The sequence below is a fragment of the Anomalospiza imberbis genome, chromosome Z (assembly GCF_031753505.1).
Source record: "Anomalospiza imberbis isolate Cuckoo-Finch-1a 21T00152 chromosome Z, ASM3175350v1, whole genome shotgun sequence".
Classification (NCBI taxonomy): Eukaryota; Metazoa; Chordata; class Aves; order Passeriformes; family Viduidae; genus Anomalospiza; species Anomalospiza imberbis.
Window position 1 is genome coordinate 26,445,092 of NC_089721.1, and position 23,432 is coordinate 26,468,523.

At 38.7% G+C, this 23,432-nt stretch overlaps 1 protein-coding gene across 5 annotated transcripts in view; it reads right to left on the reverse strand.

Moving 5' to 3' along the window:
- The window catches only part of NTRK2 (neurotrophic receptor tyrosine kinase 2), a 200,197-nt gene that overhangs the window by 75,852 nt on the left and 100,913 nt on the right, over window positions 1-23,432 (reverse strand). For all 5 annotated transcript variants that reach the window (XM_068176537.1, XM_068176539.1, XM_068176536.1 and 2 more), the window contains one exon: window positions 9,302-9,490. In XM_068176537.1, coding sequence (XP_068032638.1) covers window positions 9,302-9,490 — 189 coding nt within the window. The remainder of the gene's footprint in view (window positions 1-9,301; window positions 9,491-23,432) is intronic.

The window sequence follows — 23,432 nt, forward strand, 5'->3', positions numbered from 1 at the left end:
CCTTAAATGCTGAGAGACAGCTGCTGGCGAGAGCAGTGAAGATGTAACACACAGCTGAAAAACAACACGGCTCATCACACTGCAACTGCAATAAATACTACTCTGTCTTAACCAATGCTTACTGTGGGTATCTGTATTCCTGATAATTTTCTCCCAGAATTCCTCTTTAGTTGAATTCATGCTCAGGGCTAACCGCATTTTTACACAAACATGTTTCTGAATAAAGATGCAACTTGCTTGGTGATGAATTCAAGAAAATTAGAAGCAGGGTTTATGAAATAATTTTGGCTACAAAGTTATTTATTTCTAACTTTCTCATAGTTAAGTATTTCTCAGATTTAAAACTTCTCATTTTATTCTTACTTCCTTGGGATGTGTGTTTCTCATTTAGCCAGAACTTCACTAACACAAAGAAATAAGTCCAAGGCCAAATCCCATCCCATGCATAGGCTTATGACAGGGATGTTTTCAGAATGGATTACTTTTTTTTTTCCCATTCAGTTTAAGTACTACCCATGTAGGTTTCTGTATATAAAATCAACACCCATAGAACCTAGTTTGCAAAGTCTTAAAAACATAACTTAATCATTAAAATATAAATTACTATTTGTCATTTACATGTTACAGATTTAGATAGGTGTTTTGGTGACAAAACACTATATGTATTTCTGATACAGATGTATTATCAAATTACAAACTGAGTATGGCAATGCCACGGAGACTACGCTGCAGTAAAAGCACCACACTGGGTTTTTTTCACCTTGACTAATAACCTAATTGCAGAGAATGCTTGAACATGTGTTTAATTTCACTTATCTTTGATAAAGTGTGCTCTGTGACTGAAGCCCATAGTTGGGCTTGATGTAGACAGTGTACTTCAGTGCTCTGCTGAGGAAGAACAGTGTTCTTATCTGAAGTCTACCTGACAAATGTAAGCAATTTAAAGCCTTTATTAAGGTCTCACTTTAATGTTGACACTGGACACTTCATTGATAGCGCATGTTTCATACTGTCTTGACTCAGATTATGTAGTTGAAATGCATACTTTGGATCTTCTTTGCTCAGATGTCCTTGTAACATTTGCTATTTACCCTGAAGTATGTTTCATGTGCCCTTATTTCCAGGTGGTAAAACACTTGTGCTGTCCACAAAACAGAGAACAGAGTATTGATGAAGAGTATTGATATGGATATTAGGAAAAAAAATTTCACTGAAAGAATAATAAAGTACTGGAATTGTCTTCCCAGGGAGGTGGTAGAATCACCATCCATCACATCACATCTCTGGATGTGTTTAAAGAAAGACTGGACATGGCACTTGGTGCTATAGTCTAGTTGAGGTGTTAGGGTGTCAGGGTCGGGTTGGCAAGACCCCAACAATGTGAAATCCTTTTTCCCTAGCCTGGCAGCCAAAGAAAAAGTCTGGAAGGCATGAAGCTGAGTTTTCAAGGTTGTTTATTTCTTCTTATCTAAAATATTTTCTCTCTGATCTGCCGAGGTCCACCTAGTACAGAAGCCATGGCAGTCTGCCCTGAACCCCGGACATCTCCCACATTATATACTCAAAATTACGTGTACCATGTTTACAGTTCCTGTACCAATACCTAAAATCTATGTTGGACAGTGTGTCCCTATCCTAGACCAATAGAAAAGTGTCACTATCACACTGAGACATGGAGGACAAGAAGAAGGAAGAAAAGGCTAGGGCATGCCCAGATTCCTCCATATTGTATCCCTGAATTACATTCTAAAAAACCCCAAAATTCTACTTTTTCACCTTGTGTCAATTCCCTTATTACACTACTCAAACCCTTTTAGCTTGTAATTCCTCATATAAGGTTCACAGCCTCTCCCATGGGCTAAAATCGAAGCCACAGGTGTTTTTGACTTGTTGCCAAGGTCTCTGAGCCCCCTGCCAGGGTCTTGAGACATCCAGAGCAGCCAAAGGGATGTTCTGGACTCCAACATTAGGGCATAGGTTGAACTTGATGATCTTAGAGGTCTCTTCCAACCTCATTATTCTGCGATTCTGTGATTCTGTGAGTCAAAGCTGTTCTTTCTTACAGTTGCATTTCCAGCATTTGGACTTCAGTGAAAATATTTTATTGACTAATCTGGGTCACATAACAACATTCTATGTGATGAAATGCAAATATTTTGCACAGAGCAAGATATCTTCCTTTTTGGATTAGACATAAATGGACTTCAAGGACAGATCAAGACTGTAACAAAAGTTATATTCTGGGGAAAAAAGTGATTCTGTGGGTTCACCTCAACACTAAATGAGGACATATATAAGCTTTTCTTTCAAATTATGAAATTTAATGAGATAAAATCCCACACTTTTCTAGTTGAAGCCTTCTGCCTTTGGGAGAATTTTGTCCATCTGATTGGAAAACAAGATTGCAGGCTTATTAAGTCTCAGAATGAGCAGCAGGAGTAAAAATATCTAATTTCCCAAAAATGCATTTATTCCCTATTACATTTTCTTAGTTGGACAAAGGAAATAAGTGACCACATTCTTGGGGAAAATATTTGAGTTTCAGAAGGCTGTAGTCTGGGAGAAAAATCTCTTGCCCAGTTAAAAAAAAAAAAAAAATCATACCTGTGACTTGATAAACAGCTGTAAATACACACATTTTAAATGGTGATTGCAATCAGGGATTAAAACATGCAGTCAAACTACAAACTTATTTAGTCAAAATAATAACATATAACTTCCTATATCTTTCTATCCTTATTCAGTCAATAAAATATCTCCAGAAGAAAACAAACAGTAGAATCAGGACAAGAAGTAAATATATTTTATATACCTCCTTGTAATCTCAACCTCATCCATGCTTGTCTTTCAGCATAAAAAGTTTTTTTAGTTTTTAGTATCTGAAGAGTCCAAAGTGAGTGCCTTGTTAAACCTCACAATCACAACTAACAATGAATGCCAGGAATGATAAGTTCAGCTTGGACATAAAGGTTTTTCTTCCCAGTCTGGATTTCCCTAAGATTCATCAGTTTTGCTCCTCTGCATTCTGCCTGCTGAGGTCATGGTGTCTTTCATAGGAAAATGAGCTCCTTATAAATTTTCGGCTCTGCAAGCTTTGGGAGTTGATGGAAAATACCCAGCCTCAGGGCTTAGCTGGCTAAGAAAACACTACAGCAGCCTTTTTTTTGTAGTCATTCAAATATAAAAGCTTTTCAAAAGAGATGGAAATGCCCACAGAGTGTTTGTCTTGGGCAATCCTTCTTCTGTGCACTGGGAGCAACTCGATTAATTTTTACCTTATAATGTTAGGCAAAAATAACCCCTATTCCTCAGGACTGTAGGAAAGTGTAGGGTGAAAGACATAGTCTGGAATAAAGTCAAATGGAGACTACCCGCTGCAGGCAGTGTGCATTTGTGCATCGCTGCTTTCCAAAGGACACTACTTGTGCAGGAGGAGCAGCACCCAGAAACAGACAAATATGCTGCTCTCTGTCAGAGGCCTGTCAGGTCCCTTCAGCACAGAAAGTCTCTTGATGAATTTTATTTTTGCCAGCAGCTTTCTCAGCAGAGCATCATGTCTCTGCCTTTCATTGAAACTTGAGCACTCAACAAAGAGTGCTGGGGCCAGGCTCTGCTGTGGGACTCCTAGGACAAGGATGCCTGAGAAATACAGACCAGGTGATCACAGCTCCTCCTTTTGTTGCACCTACCCTGGAAATACAGAAAACCACTTCTTTTTGCGTATTAAATGACTCACTGATATTGATCCAAAGGTTGGGAAGAAGGTTGTCAACATGCTACAAAATTAAGAGAAGGCAGAATGCCTTGTAAGGTGGAAGTGGTCAGAGCTGGGAAAAACAACAGGGTGTTGAACAACAACAACAAGCTGCACCCTTCTGCAAACAGCCTGGTAGAGGAATTGCAACTCAGTGGGCCCTTGTGTCTGGCTGCTCCCCTCTGCTCTCTCTGGCAGCCACGACAGGGCTGTCTCCCCACAGTGACAGAGAGGGGCCAGCTCTGCACACTTATATGCTTCTGCTCTGTTCAAATACTCCCAAATAATCAAAGCTGAATTTTAAAAAGAATGTAGTGAATAAAACAACAACAACAAATAATATAATAACAAAATAACAAAAAAATCCAGATTTTTTTTTATGATTCCTCAGGCTTCTGGGGTCTGTCCATATTCTGAATTTTTTCTTGAGATTTTTTTAATCCAAAAATGAAATCTGACATCATCATCAGAATTGGAGACCTATGGTTTTAAAAACAAAATTCCTGTACTATGGGAGTCATGATGAAATCATAAGAATAACTGTCCTATTTATTTTCTCCCTCAAAACTCATTAAATAAGGTGGTGGACTGAAGCAGAGAACTAACACACAAAATCTGTCTATGCATATGTTAAAAAGAAATTTATAGTTAAAGAACAAGTAAAGTCAGAAAAAGATTGAGGTCACTCTTTACTAAATGGTGTAGCAATCCCTAAAATGCAAAAATCCCTAACCATGAATTGAAAAGTTCAGTGTTCAGAAGGGGATGAAAGAGGGGCTCTTGAAAAACTTCTGCCTTTAAAATTAGTACTGCATATGCAATTACCAATTCACTCTGGAACTGAAACTATAGGCTAAATTCATTTTTTTTCAGATCAGCAAAATAAATAAAAATTATTTTAGAAAAATTATTTCTACCAATTTGTAATCAGCTTCAGACTTTCCCTAATGGAAGCCAACTAGAAGTAAAATAGCTATTACCTAAACTGCATATTCAGACTCCTACACTTGAAAGAACAGAATCTGAAAATGCAGAGATACAGAACATACCCAAATTTCCCATATGAAAGTCACAATCCACACCACATCATCTGAAATGTAATAGCTATTTATAAGGCCAGTCACTGAAAACATCTTGCCACTGAACCATCCATTGACTAAACAATAAGCCTGCCCAGTACAGTACACTCTTTTCCAACATTGAAATCAATTAAATTGACAAAATTGAGTGAGTTGCAAGTACAGATTAGCTGGGAACTGCAAACTGATGTCAGTGCAGCTATTTCTCCACTATAGGGGGCCTGAAACCGTTAACTTGCAAACCTCTTCATCAAAGGGCAAAGCTCTAGCCTTCCTTTCAGTAGCACCCAGACAACCACAGTGACTGTGGGGCAGGGGTGGGAGTTACTGGGGTAGGGCTCAAAGACCAGTTTGATTCTCAGAATCTCAAAACTACCTGCAAGAAATTTCTTATCCAAGTTCTGCCCTAAGAATCTCAGCCTAGGCACTTCCACTGACATTTTGTGACCTCTACTGAGGTCTGGCTTTTCACCTTTCTACCAACACAACCATGTTACTTACGGACTGCATTTCCATCATTAATCACAGAAATCTAGCAGTCATGGACTGATAGATTCCAAATGCTGGGCTGCAAGTTAAGTGATGAAGATAGTCCACAGTTCCTTGAGAAAATGTCTCTTTCTGTCCTCTTTCAACAGGTCTGGTAGGCTTGGCTGATAAATGCAGCAGGTACAATTTCTGCGCAGAGGTGTAGAGGACTGATTTTTAAAATAATGTAATATAAATGAAAATATCAAATATCTTAGAGTCTGTGACAGGTCATAAGATTAGTGAAGCTAACCATCTAGTATAGGTTAAGATCCATGCTCCCAAGATATTACGTTGCCCAGCTGATTTCAGGAGACAAAAATCTTGCAAGATTTGCCATCCATGCAAGGTGTTTGGACCTGGTGATGTTACTTCCCTACAAAGTTATGCCTCAATTTTCAACACCAAGAACTGAACCTTGTTGGTAATTCCCAGGCAAGAGGTTTGCAGGTGGACACTAACACAGCACCTGGTTTATGATGGCTTAACTGCAAAGAGCACTGCAGTGTGTCCAGGCTTCTGGCTCTTTCTCACCCATCTGAAATCAGAATTTTCACTGACAAGAAATGACAAATGAGAAATACCTTCTGCTTTCATATAAAAAGGAGCCAAGAAGCCTGGTGGGTGTCTGAAACATGTCTGTGTACCTCAGACTGTATCATTTCAATGTGAAAATATTCAAGATATTGGAGTGGTAGATGAACCCACCACCAAGCAGCAAGCAGTAGAACATGGCAAGGAAAGGAAAAGCCAGGAGCTCTGGGATAGCATGTCAGACAGACATATGCTGAATGAGCTGATGAGAAATACTGGTAGTATTTCATCAGCAGTAAATATCAGCCAATCCCAGCTGGAAGGAGGAATTTTCTACTGTTACATCAATTAAAGGTAGAGATGAGTTCTGTGCTGAATTGTCAGAAATGCAGTCCTTCTGAGTGAGGACTGAAACCTGACCACTGAAGCTGATGGGTCTTTGCTCTTCACCAGTTTGCTTTTCCCATCCTGAAGGCTGCATCTTAAGAGGAGGAAAGTGCTGCAACTTTAAACCTGAGACAGATGTTTTACAAGTCATCACTCTTTGGATTTCGTTATTCAGTAGTGAAAGGACCAAATTACAAGATACAGTGATGGAATTTCAAATGATACAGATTGTAATCAACTTTTAAATTTTCTTTTAAAGACATACACTGCTAATTCTTTGCAATGAAGCTTGATACATGGTATTCAGATATGGTTTTCTGTAGATAACTAAAAATATGGCCTGATTAGGTAATAAAAAAGAAGCTTCACTTACTACTAAGAGCAGAAGTATTCCTGCATTTCTGTGAAAACTGCAATACAATCTGTGTGCAGTTTCACCTAGCCTGATGTTTCACCTTCTTCCACAGACCAACATACACTAAGTACAGAAGTACCTTTTCCAGCATGACTGTCAGTGATTGTTGGGTTTAATGCTAGTGAACAATGGAACTTAGATCAGGTAGGAAATAAACAAAATTGTTAACTATGTTGCTGGAGATGAGAAACCATATGACATCTGGAGCTGGCATTATTCTATACAGGAACAAGGTACAAAACTACTTAGGTTAGAAGTTTATAAATACCAGATTACACATCAGGAGGAAGCTGGAAGGTTAAGAAAGGACAAGCACAGCTCTGTAATTATAAACAACTGAGAAAGAAGGAAACAGCATATGTAACATTATATCTGGGAAGGTCATTTTTGACCAAGACAATTTCAATTACACTTTTTTTATTGGATAGATGCTCAGTGTGGTGGAAGAAATCTGCCTTGGTTTTATACACTGCTATAGTTTACCTGATTCTCTCTGCTAAAGCAAAACCACCACCACCACCACCTCCACTCCCCCACCAAAACACAAAGACTGGGACCACAGTGGCAATGTGGCAGAATGCAGAGAATCAGTCCCTCAAACCTCCCCAGAGCACCACAGCAAAGTCCTGAAGCATATTCTGCAAGTATTTCAGTTCACCAACTGAACTTCATGCACTGTGATTAATTTCCCTGACACCATGTGGGTTTCATTGCAGCACAGAAAACCAAATACAGACTTATGTATTTTTAGGATCAGGACCTACTTAACACAAGTCAGCCATGATTTAATATGTCTGTACTTAACATGCAGTTTACTAAATGTGAGAGAATTCTGTGTTTTAGTTCAGTTTGTGTTTTTCCCCAGAACAGCACGTATATTGTTTCAACATTAATGCTGAAGTTAAAAACTCTGCAGTTACTGATTATTTAAAGAATTAAAAAGCTGTCCAGTGCAGCTGGGAACAGAGGTACAGTACCCTCATATTTAAAAGCATAGAGAGCACTACTGGGGATGTTGCCCATTTATGATTATTTAGCAGCTTCTATTTTTCTCAAGAATTAATGTTCTAATCAGAATGCATCTGTATAACGTTTTTCTCATGCTGATCATATGTCACCAATTCAGTGATTTCCTTGTGATCCCACTGCATATGCTGGGTCAGAATATTCAGATTGGTATTATCTACTAGCAGAAGAGGTAATACAGCATTTCTAGCCACAAAATAGTGCCACACAAAAACGCTATAGTAATGGTCAACATCAGGGATGTACAATAAAAAAAGCAAAAAAAGACCTCTTGTTGCAGGACCATCCTTCAGGACTGTGCCTAGTGCAACCATCTGGATCTAAACAAGCATTAATATTCACAAGGTAAGTGGGAAGTTCAGCATCAGTCTTTTTTTTTTTGCAGTGTTAGAAGCCATGCATTCATGTCATGCATGCATGCTGTCATGCACAGGTCAAAAAGGATTTCTGTTACAGCATTAAAGTTTTGCAAAGTTAAGGGCAAAGGCTTCCAACCCTGACAACTTGGGCAACCCTGACACCCCAGCCCCTATGCTACAGTTTTGCTAGAAAGATATCTTCCAGGGTAGGATACAGACAGGATGTAGTGTCCCTTAGCTGCAAGCCCAGTGCTCACTAACTATACTGGGAAACTCTAGAATCACTTCTCAGAGAAACAGTAGAGACTTCCAGTGACACTTCAGAACAACCTTCTCTGAAACACTTAGAGAACTTAGCGTCCTGATGAGAAATAGTAAGTAGTGCAATTACTATTTATCACAATATCCTTTAGGTATTTTTTCAGTTATGTGCATTAATGCTAATCACTGGTTCAAACCCCAGCATTTCACATGTTCAATTCTGAAACTATTATTATGTTTGGAAAGTAGCATCTAAAGTAAGTGATATTTTTTTTAAACTCTTCATAGTTAAATATGTTTAGATCTTCATATTTTTTCACATTCCACTTGCTACTAACTGAAAACAAAAGTATTTGTATGTGACATGTATTGTCCATCATGCAACCTTCTTCTTTTCTGCTCTACTTTTAAACATTTAAAACAATTTCTGTATGTGGAGGTTGAATTGCACAAGGAAATTACAAGAACTGAAGTTTTAACCCTTACAGTTTTTACAACTTTACAAATACTCAGATTTGAAAGTTAGGTTATATTAATATGATAACATGATATGATCTAGTGATGTTGATATGATCAATTTAAAAGTAGTGCATATGCAACAATACTGACTTTTGCTTCTGATCCAAGATCTGTTTTCTCCCAAGAATATATTCAGTGCACAGGACTGGCCAAAGACCACTGAAATCAATGGAAAGGCTACCAGTGACTTTGATGAAATATGGATTGGGGTTTGAGCATAACACTGCTCGCTTCGTTGCCTTGTCACAAGGGCTGAATTTGGCTTAGACAGAGGTAAAGCAGTTCATCCCATGTGCCTTTAGTAAATAGCACACATTTTAACCCCATCATTCCACTCCCAGAAATTTAGAGTATTTTATTATGCTAGTTCTATTAAGGAGCCACAACACTTGCACAGGTAAAATGAATGATTGAAACACATACAGTTGTTTGTACTTACAGGTATCTGGCTTGAGCTGACTGTTGGTAATTCCAAAGTACTGTGGATTTTCAATGACAGGAATCTTTGTCATCCCAATGATGACTGCATCAGGACCCCCCTCAGAAGAAGATGGAGTGTTACTGCCATTTGAGATGTGGTGGAGGGGACTGGCTGAATCGTCGTCATTGCTGATGACTGAAGAAGGACCTAGAGTTAGAAACAATGATTTTCTTGTAACTCAGTGTATGGTACTCTTCCCTCAGAGTAATTTTTTTTTTTTTCAGTTTTGGCCAGTTGTCCTCCATTCCTACAGTTAACAGCTCTCTTTGTGTGCCTTGTTGACCTTACCTCAAAAATTTTGTATCTCTGGGTGCAGATGGAGAATAGTGCTTTTTTGTCCATTAGGAACTGGAATCAAAACAAGTTTTTGTACTGGTACATCACCTGGAGTAAATGTCAGTGTCCAGCACAGTCTGTCACTGTGCAATATCTCAAAACTTGTTTAAATAATTTTGTCATTCTCAGAAATAAGTTATGGAATATGCACCTTAACTTTTTTACCTTATGCCCAACTTGAAGCACAGAGCAGTAACAGCACAAATCCAGGGAATGCCTGCCCTACCTGGCATTACAACAAGACAAAAGACACAGAGCAAATGGGCTCATCCTGATGTGGGAAGCTGCTAATTTCTGAAAGAAACATGGTTCAGGGCCAAAATCCAGGAGACAATTTGCAAAGTTCCAGAGATGCAGAGATGCTGCTGAGAAGAGTAGAGGAGTAAAACCTGGAGCTGCTGCAGAGAGGCTCATCCTATCCAGGGGCACATCCTACTGGCTCCCCAGTCCATATATGAATCTAGCCACCTTCCAGAAAAAGGTCTATTGTGAATAGTAATTCAGTGACAGTTTTTGTTTTGTTTTCACTCCATGCTTTGTATTTTTAATGAAAGTGCCATACAGATAAAACCTTGTAAATGGATTTTTAAAAAATTATCCTGCTCAGCAGTGTCCCACTTCTGTGAACTGCAGGAGTCTTTGAACTGACAGCAAATCAGCAGAGATAATATTTGAACTCTTGACATCTAACCCTGTCACTTAAATTCCACATTACTTCTTCCAGTTTTAGAAAACCAGAAGCACTATTTAGCAGCAAAGACATTTTGCCTAATGTCCTGACTGAAGAGACAGCAGAGATCACACATATTTCACTTAATTCTCCATCCACATTAACTAAGGTTTTTGGGATGACAGTCACATCTTTTAATTGTAACAAACAAAAGACAATGCTAGAAACAGGTGGGAAAAAAAACCCTCTGGAAATACCTATTCTGAAATAGCATCTTTTGCCAACTGCATTTAGCCTTTGGGCAGTAGCAACAGCTTGAGCAAATGTCCCCCCAAAGAAAGGGACAGAAGACAAGACCTTGAGGACAATAAAAAGCTGTGTTTACTCCAAGTCATTCAATTGCAATATGTTGGACTCCGAGACTGAGTTTTATACTGGACAGAAGGAACACTGTAGAGGCAAGACAGAGCTGAGTAACCTGTCACATAGATGGCAGCTTGTCTGCAAGGGAGATAGAGAATGCAGAGGAGAGACCAGCAGGACCACCAGCAGGTTCTGTATACATATTACTGAGGACATGAGAGAAGACAAGCAAGATCCACTGCAGCAGACACACACCTGAAGAACCAGATGAAAAAAAGGGTAGTCCCAAGCACAGCAAAGAAAGGGCAGCTTTAAAGAAACTCCTGCTCTTCTGCGGCTCACTGTATCATTAACAAAATCACTTCAACATTACGCAGCAAGGCTCACAGCCATAAAACTTAAATATCCTGGCATGTGGCTATTCAACCCTATATTTTGGGACACAAGTATATTTACACCCCTATCCAGCTTTTCTTTCTCCCCAGTTGGTTTAATGGTGCATGAGGGAAATGTTCTCATGGTTTGAAAAAGTATTTCCCCCCAGCCTGAAATACTAGAAGTAATTTTTCAAATACCTGGCATTTTACGGGGAAGTCACTGTTGACAAATGTAAGTAAAGCCTAGATCTCTGCAATTAATCAAGTGAAATACTCATACCAAGGCTTGTTTTGTCATTACTGATCACTCAGATCCCCACATGATTGACTCTACTGGGAAAGATGCCAGGATAAAGAATTTTTGGTAAAAATTTCTGTAATGAAGGGCAGAGCCTAACAAATTGTGGGAATGGGCCACTCAGATGGCACAACCAATACTTATGTTAAGTCACAACACATTTTTCAGATGTATGAGTTGTTTGCACAAACATTTGGAGTGCAACCCATTTAAAACTACATTCAGTTTTTGGTAGATACCGTCCTTACATCTCTAAACTTTCTGAATCTCTACTTGTTGCTCAAAAAAAGCAGGCTGTTTAATACTTTCTTGGGAAAACAAAATACTTTTACACTAGTATACTTTAGTATGAGGATCAAATTCCTTCTCTCAAAGCAAATAGGGAAATTCTCTCCACTCTGAAATATAATAGATGCATGTCTTTAAGTCCTTTTCAGTCCTGCTGTTCTCTGCTGCACAGGAGGAGGCTCTTTTGGCATTGTTTGCTTCCAACATACATGCTGTGATTGCTAGGAAAAGTGACCATGACACATTTCTAGATATTAAAGTGGGATAATGACTTAGGAACTCAGTCTATTCTTTGAATAATTTCTGCAGTTCTTCAAGATCCAATTTTGTATGGTGAACCACTATTTTCAACCAGTATAAACTGCAAAGTTCAGCAGGTAAAAAGTAGACAACTGTTCTGTAAATCTGCTCAATTAGGTTTACTGGTAAAAGCTAGTCTTCTGTGTGGTATGGAGTAGGTTCCAATTATATACAGCTCTCTGATGTATGTGGGGAAACCTAGAAAATTAGGTGACTTTCATGCCAATTCCTGTCAGTACAAAGCAGTTTGAGAAAAATTCAGTTCTGGGAATCTTGTTGTTATATCGTTCTGTGATCCCTCTTATTAGCAACATCTCATGCAATGGTTTTTGTGAATAGTTGTTTGCATTCAAAAATCCTATTCCCTGTCTATTTATTCTCCAATTAAGACAATTAGAACCCCTCAGATGGAATTTTTTGTGTATCAGAGGCAGATGAGTTCACATCCTTTCAAACTTCCCTTTTCCTGACCTTTTTTATCCATGTGAGCAAAATTTTACATAGACCATTTCCATGCTTGTTTATTTGCTAGACTATCTACTCATCAAAAAGTTACATTTAATTGTTTGAATGCACTAAGCCACATTACAGCTATAGACCAGCTAGCTCTGCAGCTGGCTATGATAGTCAAGTAATGTAAAAGCATTTCTAGGATGCAAGATGAGACTATCACCTGTGCTGACAAGAAATGAGAGCTGCCCTTTTCTGAATGGGCTCTGTGCTCAAAATGAAGGATAATTTCTTGAACAGCTTGGAGTGTCATTTCATCCACATGAAATGTGGTCACTGAATTACTTGTCAAAGGTAGAACAAGTATGGTAATTACACTCAGTCACCTACTACTGACTCTGGTTTTCATAAAAACTGCTCTTTGTTTTACACCTAAAACCTGAAAATTTTAGACAAAATGTAGTAGGTTGGAAGGAAAATCATGGATTATCAGTAGTCACTAGCTATTGCCAAGAGCTGATTCACAGTTGGCTTAAGCTTTTAAGAAGACTCCAGAGACCTTCTACCAGTGTGCTGCCCAGACTCTTCCCTTGATTTCATTTTTAGACAATTTTTCTTAAGAAGACAAGTTGGAGCCAGACAAGAATCTGTAGTCTGCTGTGGGGAAGATGTGGACTATCCACCATGGAGATGAATTTCTCTTCTGTTTGATATTAAGCTAAAGACTTATCCATTCCACATCACCTAGACTCAAGAAAAAATTATTTTGTGTACAAAAAACACCCAGAAGCTCTCTAAAAAAGTTGTGACATGTATGGAAACCAATTCTATTTGAAACTGATGACCTATGATAAAACCAAAATGCCTTCAACAGCTGAGTGGGAAATTATCCTCAACACATAATACGGGGACAGCCAGAAACAGCAAACTTCACTTACTGCACATCCCAAGGAGAACTGTGCTATCCTTTGAACAGTGTATGTCTGCACTGTACTTTACCTTGTTGGTGCCAAAAGAATTGAGTTTGTCTAGGTTAAGAAATAAAATGTAATTCTATTATTTGCAAAGTGTGCTATTTTTGAACAGGCAAAGGAAATTTATTATTAACATGTACAGCCTTTCGTGACAGGAAAAGCTAAGAAAATTGGGATTGTGCAGTCTGCAAAAGAGAAGGCTTCAGGGTGACTTCATTACATCCTTCCAGTACCTGAAGGGAGCCTATAGGAAAGATGGAGTAAAACTATTTACAAGAGCAAGCAGTGAGAGGGGACGGGGCAATGGCTTCAAACTGAAAGACAGTAGGATTAAATTAGATACTAGGAAGAAATTATTTACTGTGAGGGTGGTGAGGCACTGAAAAAGGTTGCCCAGAGAAGCTATGGATGCCCCATCCCTGGAAGTGTCCAAGGCCAGGCTGGACGGAGTTCTGAGCAACCTAGTCTAGCTGAAAGGTGTCTTTGCCCATGGTAAGGGGGGTGGGAACTGCATGACCTTTAAGGTCCCTTCCAACCCAAGCCATTCTATGACTCTATTCTATGGTTCATTATATTCCTATCACCATCAGAGTTAACGCAGTTTTAACATGCGTGCTACCAAGACCTATCTACACTGCTATTTGTTGGAGCTACTTTTGCACAACACATTTCTGTGCAACACACATCACTCCAATTGTTCCTGAAGTCACTAATGGCTCAAGCACACTGGAAGACAACAGAGGTAATAAAATACCACAAAACCCACCTTGATTTTAGCTTTGTGGTTGGAGTTGTGTATTTGCAAGGATGCATCTACTTAACTGTTAGGAAGCAGGTTATGTAAAAAGTAGCATTTATAGAGAAAATTTTTTGCTGTGATGCCTTAATAAACATTGTTCCTTAAAAAATATGTTGATTCCTAGGATGGTTTCTCAATGGACCTTGCACTTGCATTGCCTCTTAGTTCCTCTGGGAACAGGGATCAATCTGTGCTGAGACATGGTAAGGGCACTCTGTCAAGTAAAAAGCACAACAGTGAATGCATGTCACATCAGTCAGCACCTCTGTTAAATTCCAAGGCTATACTGAATATTCTCCTTTTATCCTTTTGGGAGGGATTTATTTTTTCACTAGTTAAATACATAAAGCAATTACACAAGATTTCTTGTCCTGTGAGATTCCCATGTTTGCTGTAGATTTTTATGTCTTCGGCATGATTGAAACAAAAGTATTGTGCTTCAGTTTTTCCTCTTACCAAAACAAGACCCATCTTTCTCACCAGAAGAGACACCTTTTCAGCTTTATTCTAAAAATTGTGATCTTATCTTTTATTCTCTCTGGAAGACAAGTAATCAATCACAGCTTGGCACACTTTTTTCCTGACTAAGGTGCTAAGTTTTACTTCAAATATTCCTTTGTATTCCCATGGTCAGAAACTGTGGTACCAAACGTGGTACCAATTCTGTTAGACTGGACAAGAAAGCCAGCACAATAGAAAGAAATGCAATTATAGAAAAAATATTTTATACTATTGGTCTCTTAAAATGCAGTATGTTGTATATAGGGAATTGAATTAAAAGGTGTAAATAGAACTCATGAAAAAACCCATAACCAAACCAACCAACCGACCAACCAAAAGAAGACTGAATATGCTTCCAAAGAGAAACAAGTTAAGTCTTGCTTTGCTTGGTGGAGATGCTCAAAGTGAAGTCATATTGTTCTGCAAATCTAGAGTGGACTTACTAAAAGTATGGTCTTTGCTTTGCGGTTGCCAATGCTTGTAATGAGGGAAAGCTCAAGGCAAGGCACTCCCATGTTTTTTCAGCGGTTCAGCTGTGTGAAGCAATAGCACATCCTGCCTCCACCCACCTTCTAATTGACCTTTCCTGTCTCGTATCCCCAACCCTGCCAGCTACCCAGATAGTAGCCATTAGTCTTAGCCTTTGCGTAGCCATCTCAACAGTCACTGTCACATGCAGTTGCAAAATGGGTATTAGGGTATCCTCCTTTGTGGTGAAAAAAACCCATAAGATGATCCAAAAAAGCATTATACCCAAGCCAATCCTGTTAAATGATATTGCTCTTCACAGACCAAAGATTGCATGTCCTTCTACCCTGGAACAGTACGCTGAGCCAAAACCCACAATGTTACACATTAAGTCTGTGACTCAGAAAACTGAGACTTGCCAGACTTTAGTGTTTAAAGGATAAACAATTTCACATCTTCTGACAGGTATCATCAATCTGTTTAACTGATTTACACCCACCAGTGCTTGTTTAAGCTTGTACTCTGTTGCTTCTTGACATATGAGATGAGAAAAACCTTTTGACATTCCCCAAGAAGTTCAGTTCCATCCAAGAGGATGCTCCCAGGAAGTCAGGAGAACCCCAACAAAATGTTGGAGAACATCCCCACCAGCATGCACTTCTAACATTTTCTGAATAACCAAAGTAAGTAAGCTTCTTGAAGGTCTCTCAAAGGAGAGTGGAAAACCAGGGTTTAAACTCCAGAAGAAATCCCTAGGAATCTCTTACCTTACAACTATTGCAAAACAAAGTGGAGAAATCAGTTTGAAAATCATGATGAAACCGGACCAATTCAATGGTGAATTGTTTTGTTTGGGTAAAAACAAAAGGATCCAGGATAAAAGGTATTTTGCCTTTGTTTTCATGTGAAAAATCAGTGTTTGACATTTTGTTTTATTTTCAGAAGAAGCCTAAATTCTTTGGTTTTCACTGTATCACTTTCATATAGAGCAAATTATCTACATTGTTGGATTATCTTTCTTTGCACATGGAATAATTTAAGTAATGCATACCTTTGAGTCTAAAGAAATAACAGATATGTTATTTAGCTTTACAGTACAAAATTTCCAGTGTTGCTAGGTGTCAAGATGCCTTTTGCCTAAAACACATGTTCGTCTTGCAGGAAAACTTATTTCAAATGCCTAGCTCCTCTACAGAGGAATAGACACACAATCTGGGTAATTTCCATTTACATGACTATGCACAGATTTTAGCCACTCAGTATTTCATCAGGGCTTTTTGTTCTGGCTTTGAATCTAAGAGCCACAGCTGCATATTTGTTTGCTTGGGTTTTATTGTGGTGCGTGACTGTGAAAGAATCCCAGCCAGTTCCTTTCAGCTGCCGTTCTCCTCACAATCCCTTCTATACTCCCCTGTATCCATGCATTCCTGCATCCCCTCACACACAAGCCTAGGGCAATTGATTCTGCAAGGGACGACTCCCAAGGATAGCCTAGGGGACCCCTTCATAATGCAAGTTACTCCTGAAAGTCATGCAACCTACAGGGTGCAGGGATAAAGACACAGGTCTTGGTCTGGGGCAGACTGGCAAGACAGTTCACCCAAGAAACTTCCTTTGCAGCAAAGCCCTGTAGGAAAAAGAATGAGGTGTCAAATACATACTGAATTTGCTGGTATTGTCTGGACAGGATGAAAGTTTCTAAACCCTCTGCCTGGTTTCACTCCAGGGCCAGCTCTCCCCAGGGATGCTATCAGCAAAACCTTAACCTGCATCACAAAGGTTGCTGATTTCTTTTTCCCTTTCAGCCAGAATGGAAGGCATTTGTGAAACAGATCTAACAACTGCAATCTGGCATGCATTGTCACATTCTTATGCACCTTAACCAATAAATCCACATAGATCATCCACAATGAGGTATGTACTACTCTTATTTTTGATTTGGAGGCAAGAGGAAGGGCACTTTAGCACTGAATTACCCAGCACTGAAGGTGGGATCTCTATAAAAGCCATGACCAGAACCTGGGAGGAAGTGGTAGCCCCAGCTGTCAAACCACAGAGCCCTTTGGGACTCATAGCCCTCTACAGCTATAGGATGAATGGTGGCTGTACAGCTGTCCACTGCTTTGTGGACACATTTGCAGTATGTGCAGCTCAGCTGATATGCTTTATTATGAAGAATGAGGAATTTATGTCCTCTCATTATTGGCAGTCAAATGAAACACAGACCTAAGGAAAAAATCTAGCCTGGATGTGGCATATTAATCAATATAAATACATGAGCCAGAGAATTAAAGAAACAAGGCAGAACATGTAAAAGAATTTAAGAAAAAAAATTTATCATTTTTTAATATAGATCATCAGCACTATTCATTATAGTCACCTGCAGGCTTGGATATCTTGGAAACATGGGTAAAACTACTATCCTTCAAAAATGCTACAGTTAAAAATCACCACAATAATAAAAAAGATAACTGGAATGTACTTGCTGGCATCAAGCAAAAAAAGAGTAATTCACTTGAAATTAAATCCTTGTTGCCTTTCATTTCATTTAAGAACTATTTAATTAAAAACTTCTTCCTTACAGACTTCTCATAAATAATCTAAGTGTGAGCATTCCCACTCCTAAGACTGGAAATGAGGTCCTCTGCTGTCTAGAAGATAAATACAAAGTGTACAGAAGCAATAATTTTCCCCATGCTGCTTTGGCTCTCAGAGAAGAGCAAAGCTATTTGGAGTAGCTAACTTGAATAATTTTCCTAATTCTGTTCAGTTAAACATAGTTAGATGATGAGGCAGATATGCTAGATTGAGGAGAAAATCTCCCTGATTTTGAATTTATTTGATTGCGCGGGGTTATTTAAGAAAAAAAAATATACCAATGACACTACCTAAATTTTTTTAAGCCTCAATGATTATTTCTTTGAAGCAGAGAGATACTATCTACAGGCCTCTTCCATTCATGCATATCAAATGAAAATACAACATGGAAAAATCTAGAAATACTCAGAGACCTGATGAAAAACTGAAGAATTGGAATTTCTTTTATCCTCTGAGGAGGTACACAAGGATAGCCTTCCAATGCATGGTTACAATTTTTATTGCATGTGTTTGACAAACAGGAACTAAAAGTTCCATGACAAAAGTGCTTTAAGAAAGACTATAGTAAAAACTGTGGAATAGGTCCCCAGGAACAGATCCTCAGGAACTTTGGAATAAATCTTGCTTACATGAGAAGTGCAATTACTCATAGAAGACTCAGAAATCTCCACTTCTGGAGTTCTTGAAGCCACATGAGGAAAAATGTATCTTGGAAAAAATACAGGTATAGTTAATACAAATTTAGGATAGGGATGGATCTCCCAGGTGTTCCTTCATCCCTAACCTTCCACAGTGATAAAAAGATCAGTGATGAGTGATCTTATAGGAAACACCTTAGCTCTTCAAATGTTTCAAATGTTGATTTATGTCTATTCAGAACAAAAGGAAGCCCAGAGCTCAACAAATACACATCATAGCTCAATGAAATATGTGTATTTCCATACAATAGCAGTTCACTTTTCCACCCCACAGGATAAAAATAGTTTAGCTGGTTGAGAAGAACACCTGTGCTCTACTACACAGTGGATTATTCTACTAGAACATACATTGTTTAATAGCATTATTTACATACAGTTCATTTCAGTGGGAAATTTCCCTTTATTATTTCTGAAAAACTTTCATTAGTGGAAGTGTTAACTACATGACATAGTAACACAAAGTCTTGTATAATTTCTTACTTTCTGTCAGTGCAAGACTTTTACAGGCCCCCAGTATTTGCATGGGTTATAAAATCAACACTACAGTGAAATATACTTCTGAATTTGTTTCCAACAGCATTCTAGAATAACAGCTTCCAAATATTGTTTGATTTATAACCTGACTAGCTAACATTAAACCTAACAAGCTACAAAGAAGCAAAACTAAATCAACTGAAACACCATGTTCAAATTGTAAACAACATCTGCAGAAATCTGGTTTTGCTGTTCACTAAGCTCTCACTGAGATGATCTTACAGCCCATCTAGAGCTGTTTTGAACTTGCACTGACGTGGACTGCCTCCTCTTCATCTGCAAACACTTCTCATCCTGGAAAACAGGTTTTAAAACTGAAATACAAAGGGCTACATACTCATGAAGAGAAGGGCATGGGAAGGTGGTGAGCTAACACTTCCATATATTCCCTATCAAGAAGTTTGCTTTCACCTCAGGTGAACAGGCTTTGGGTGCTGATGGCCCCAGTTTTGCATGTGTTTCAAAGAGAGTAGCTGACCTTTGGAAGAGGGCTGCTGGAAGTGCAGAGGACTTTGGTACAGAAGACAAGCAGTCCAAAACTAGCCCTCAGTGAGCACAAAGTAAGACTGAGCTAACTTTCTTTCCTGAACATTAAACACCTGACATTTTATTCCAATTTATATTAGATTACTTAGCAACAGTGAAACGGATTCCTTTTGTGTCTGTGCAACAGCAGCCATTTCTCTACAGAACCTGTCCCCAAAGCACTCAGCAGCATACATATCCCAGGCCTTTAAACAGATCACAGGACATGCTCAGAAAACCTTGATTGCCACAAAGAGACTGGCAAGAATCTTCTTCTGTGAAGTTTTTTGGTGTTCAGAAATCATGTGTCATGAAAAATACGCGTGATATCCAGGTCAGCTATTTGGAACAGTCTTACCAGCAGACCCACTCTAGCACTTCTGTGCACCTCTAAGAAATCATAAGAAAAAGAAAACCAGTAATTTCCATTGTTATAGATTTTGGGATTATGCTCGATTAGATCTTTTGGACACTGTTTAAAGAATAGTTCACCTTTGGAGATGGTAGGAAACATAACAGGCTCTTTGGAGGAATATCCCGGCCTAAACATCTTCAGATCTAAGATGCATAATTGCCTTCCAACAACACCCTTCTTTCCCAAAGCACAATTCCTAAGGCAGTGAAGACTTACATTCTCAAAATCCTTTTCTAATGCAGATCTAAAAATTACTACAGCGGAGCAAATGATACTCATATATAGAAAGGAAACATGTCAAACTTCTGTTCCAGCAGCATCACTCACAAGCTATAGGATTAGCTGCACAAATTGACTCTGCCTCTACATGATAAACCTCTACTGCCATTTACAGACACCTCCTCCTCCTCCCTACCACATGACACCTCATCTGCTGGAGATTCCTCCTGTTACCTCTCTCCCACCAACTTTCCTTGAAATTGCTGCTATGGGAAGCAGGAAAATGCCACCTACTCAAAACTATTTGCAACATATCAGCTAGATCGGCCATCCCAAAAATGGCCACACTACAAACTCTGGCAGTTTTGTTACAGCAGATTTGGAAATGGATGCATTAATTCTGAAATTGGTCAGAACACAACAATGAGGTTTTGCTAAAATACTGGAGGCAGCTCTACTTCCATTCTTGAGGGCTCTGAATAATGAAGAGTTTCTCTTCATCCAGGATGCTCCCCATAATATTTTTATAAATTAATTCTGCTCCTTCTTCTGAGTATTTTTTTATAACATTAAAATTAGCATTTTTTTGATGGGTCTCCTCTGCTTATTTACTCACTTTCTCCTTTATAAAGAGTTTCACCTATCACACTTAACTGAGTCTTTCTTGACCACCTGTCTCATCTATCCTCACTTTTTCTAACAACAGCATAGCATCCTGTGATGTTGTCATTTTTATGTTAGGATTAAAACAGCATTAGTACCTGTGAAATTCAAGTATTCTAGAATGACATTCATTTATTTTCAGTCTAGCATCCTCTTTTATCAAAAATTCAGTCATGGCTGTTTCTTAGCAACAGATTTATCAGAACAAATTTGCATAAAAATCAAATACTCTCAAAAAGGAACTGCTAAAGAACAGCCTTATTCCTGACCACCATTAAAAGCAAATACTATACAGCAGAAGAAAATGGTTTTGCAATTCCACACAAAATCTAATGAACACATGCAGATTATTGGCACCAATTGAAGTAGATGACTTCATAAACTTTCCTAACTAATGTATCTCTGAACTGATATACAAAAATCATCTTCTCATCTTCAGAGATCAATAGGAAAAAACAAAAACCAAAAATACAAACCGTGCACAGCCACAATCCTCTATTGCACTGGACTAGATTAAAAATTGGCATCTGCAATGGTCACACACAAAATGGTCTCAAAGGACCAAGCTGCAAAAGACACACACGTGTGTGAAAAATTCTCACAATCAATTCAACCACAGCAGCACTAGGTAACCAATAATTAGACTTCAGAGCAGGAGCATAATTGATATTTCATTCTCTAGAGTTATCAGAGATTTATACCCTATTTATCTATCTATCTATCTATCATCTATCACCATATTTATACCATAATTTCAGTAAACTCCAAGTTCTTTATTTTCACAGTCTTTAGAAAGAATTCATTTTCCCCCAAACGTTTTTCTATGCCTTACTTCTCTTTGCCAGATGAGGTTTTCCTTTTTTTTCCTTTAAAAATCCAATATAATGTGCCAAACTCCAACTGGCTGGTTCATCACAAGTGTAAAGAAGAGCAAATTCAGAGGTTGGGTGAAAGAGTCAAACCAAACATGAAGAATGAAATTCTTTGAACAGATAACATGGAATATCAAGAGTCTAATTCCCTTCCTCTTAGTATCAGCCAGGAGTAAGTTATTATATTGACAATGGTTTAAAATTCCTATGAATGACACTGAAATTAGGACTGCTGTCTTTTTATTAAGAATGATGGCAACCTTTTTGGCAAATGCAGTCTTCTCCTGCTGTGGCACTTAGTTGTGGCACTTAGTTATGTCACTGAAAGGTAGCATCTATAATATACAGCTGCACATGAATTGTGTTAGGAATGGGTTAAAGTAATTCCTCTGTATTATTCCCACAAGACAATGCCAAAAAGGTAATTGCCCATATTTGTACTACTACATTATAGAGAATGACAGTTTTATGTCTTCCTAATGTTTAACTGAAAATCTATAATATCCATTTCTGTTCCTTGTTGAAAAATTAATGTAGGATCAAAACCTGAAATTCCAACTCTGGTCATGCTCAAACAAAACTCCCACTGAAGCCAGTGGGAGTATTGCCAGGGAGAGGATTAAGGACAGTGAGCTAGATTTTCTTTATCATGCTTCTGGGACTATTAAAATTAGGAAGATATTGTTCTTTCACCTTTCAGTCATGCAGTCATGTGTGCTTGCAGGGAAAGGAAAAATGCAAGGCAGACAAGCCGTCTTGTTGGAGGGTGCTTAATGGCAGGCTGGAAGCCAGAAGCAGCTAATCCCTCCTGCAGTATATCCCTTCCCTTCTCCTCTACAAGGCCCAAAAAGAGGTAGGAAATAGCAAAGCAGCAAGCTTGGATCCCTAGCAAACAGCACTAGCTGGATGGAGTACAGCAAGCTCATCATTACAAAAAATAGTGAAGCCATCCACAATATTCATGCCATTCCAACACCTGAAGCATGCCTGGGCATATGACCCTTTGGGAGGCTTTAAGCTGAGCACTATGCCACAGAGATAAAACAACTCCAAAGGTAAAAGGCAGGAAGTAGTCAAGACATAACAGCTTCCTTGAGCTCCTGCGGGGGCAGGTGGACCACACGAGCAACCAGAGGAACCTGCTGTCCTCTAGGTGGGTTACTGGCTCTGCAGGGAGGGGATGCTTCTTTCTTGGGATTCTCAGGTTTTACTGGCCTCCATTGGGTCGTATTAACTTAAATGGATACTTAAACTCTTTTTTAAAAAGTATGTGATTTGTCAACTGAACATTTAGGATGGTTCTGTTTGTCAGTAGTTTCCAGAGGCATTAGCATCTGTTATGTTAAAAGAGCTACAACTTTTCTTCGTTTACCAACAATTTTCTCCATATTTTCATGATGTGGCAGCAGTGCCCAAGGAATAAAGGTATGACAACCTGAAACAGATAAGTTATCTAACCAGTCTGCAAAAATGAAGAACAAACTGAGTCCTGAGCTACTCACTCATTTAAATTTTTATGAGAAAACAAAGTCACTATAGATTATTTTTTTAATGAGATAGCATTTTAAGAGCATGATTACAAGAAGTAATAATCCATAACTGCAGTGATGACAAGAATCTCAGATGAATAAACACACCTGATTTTTTTTTATATAGTGAAATATAGTGCTGTGGTCTATCCAGGGTCAGAACTAGGGCTGTAGTGCAACCAGAAAAGCATTGGCACAGACCCTTTATGTCC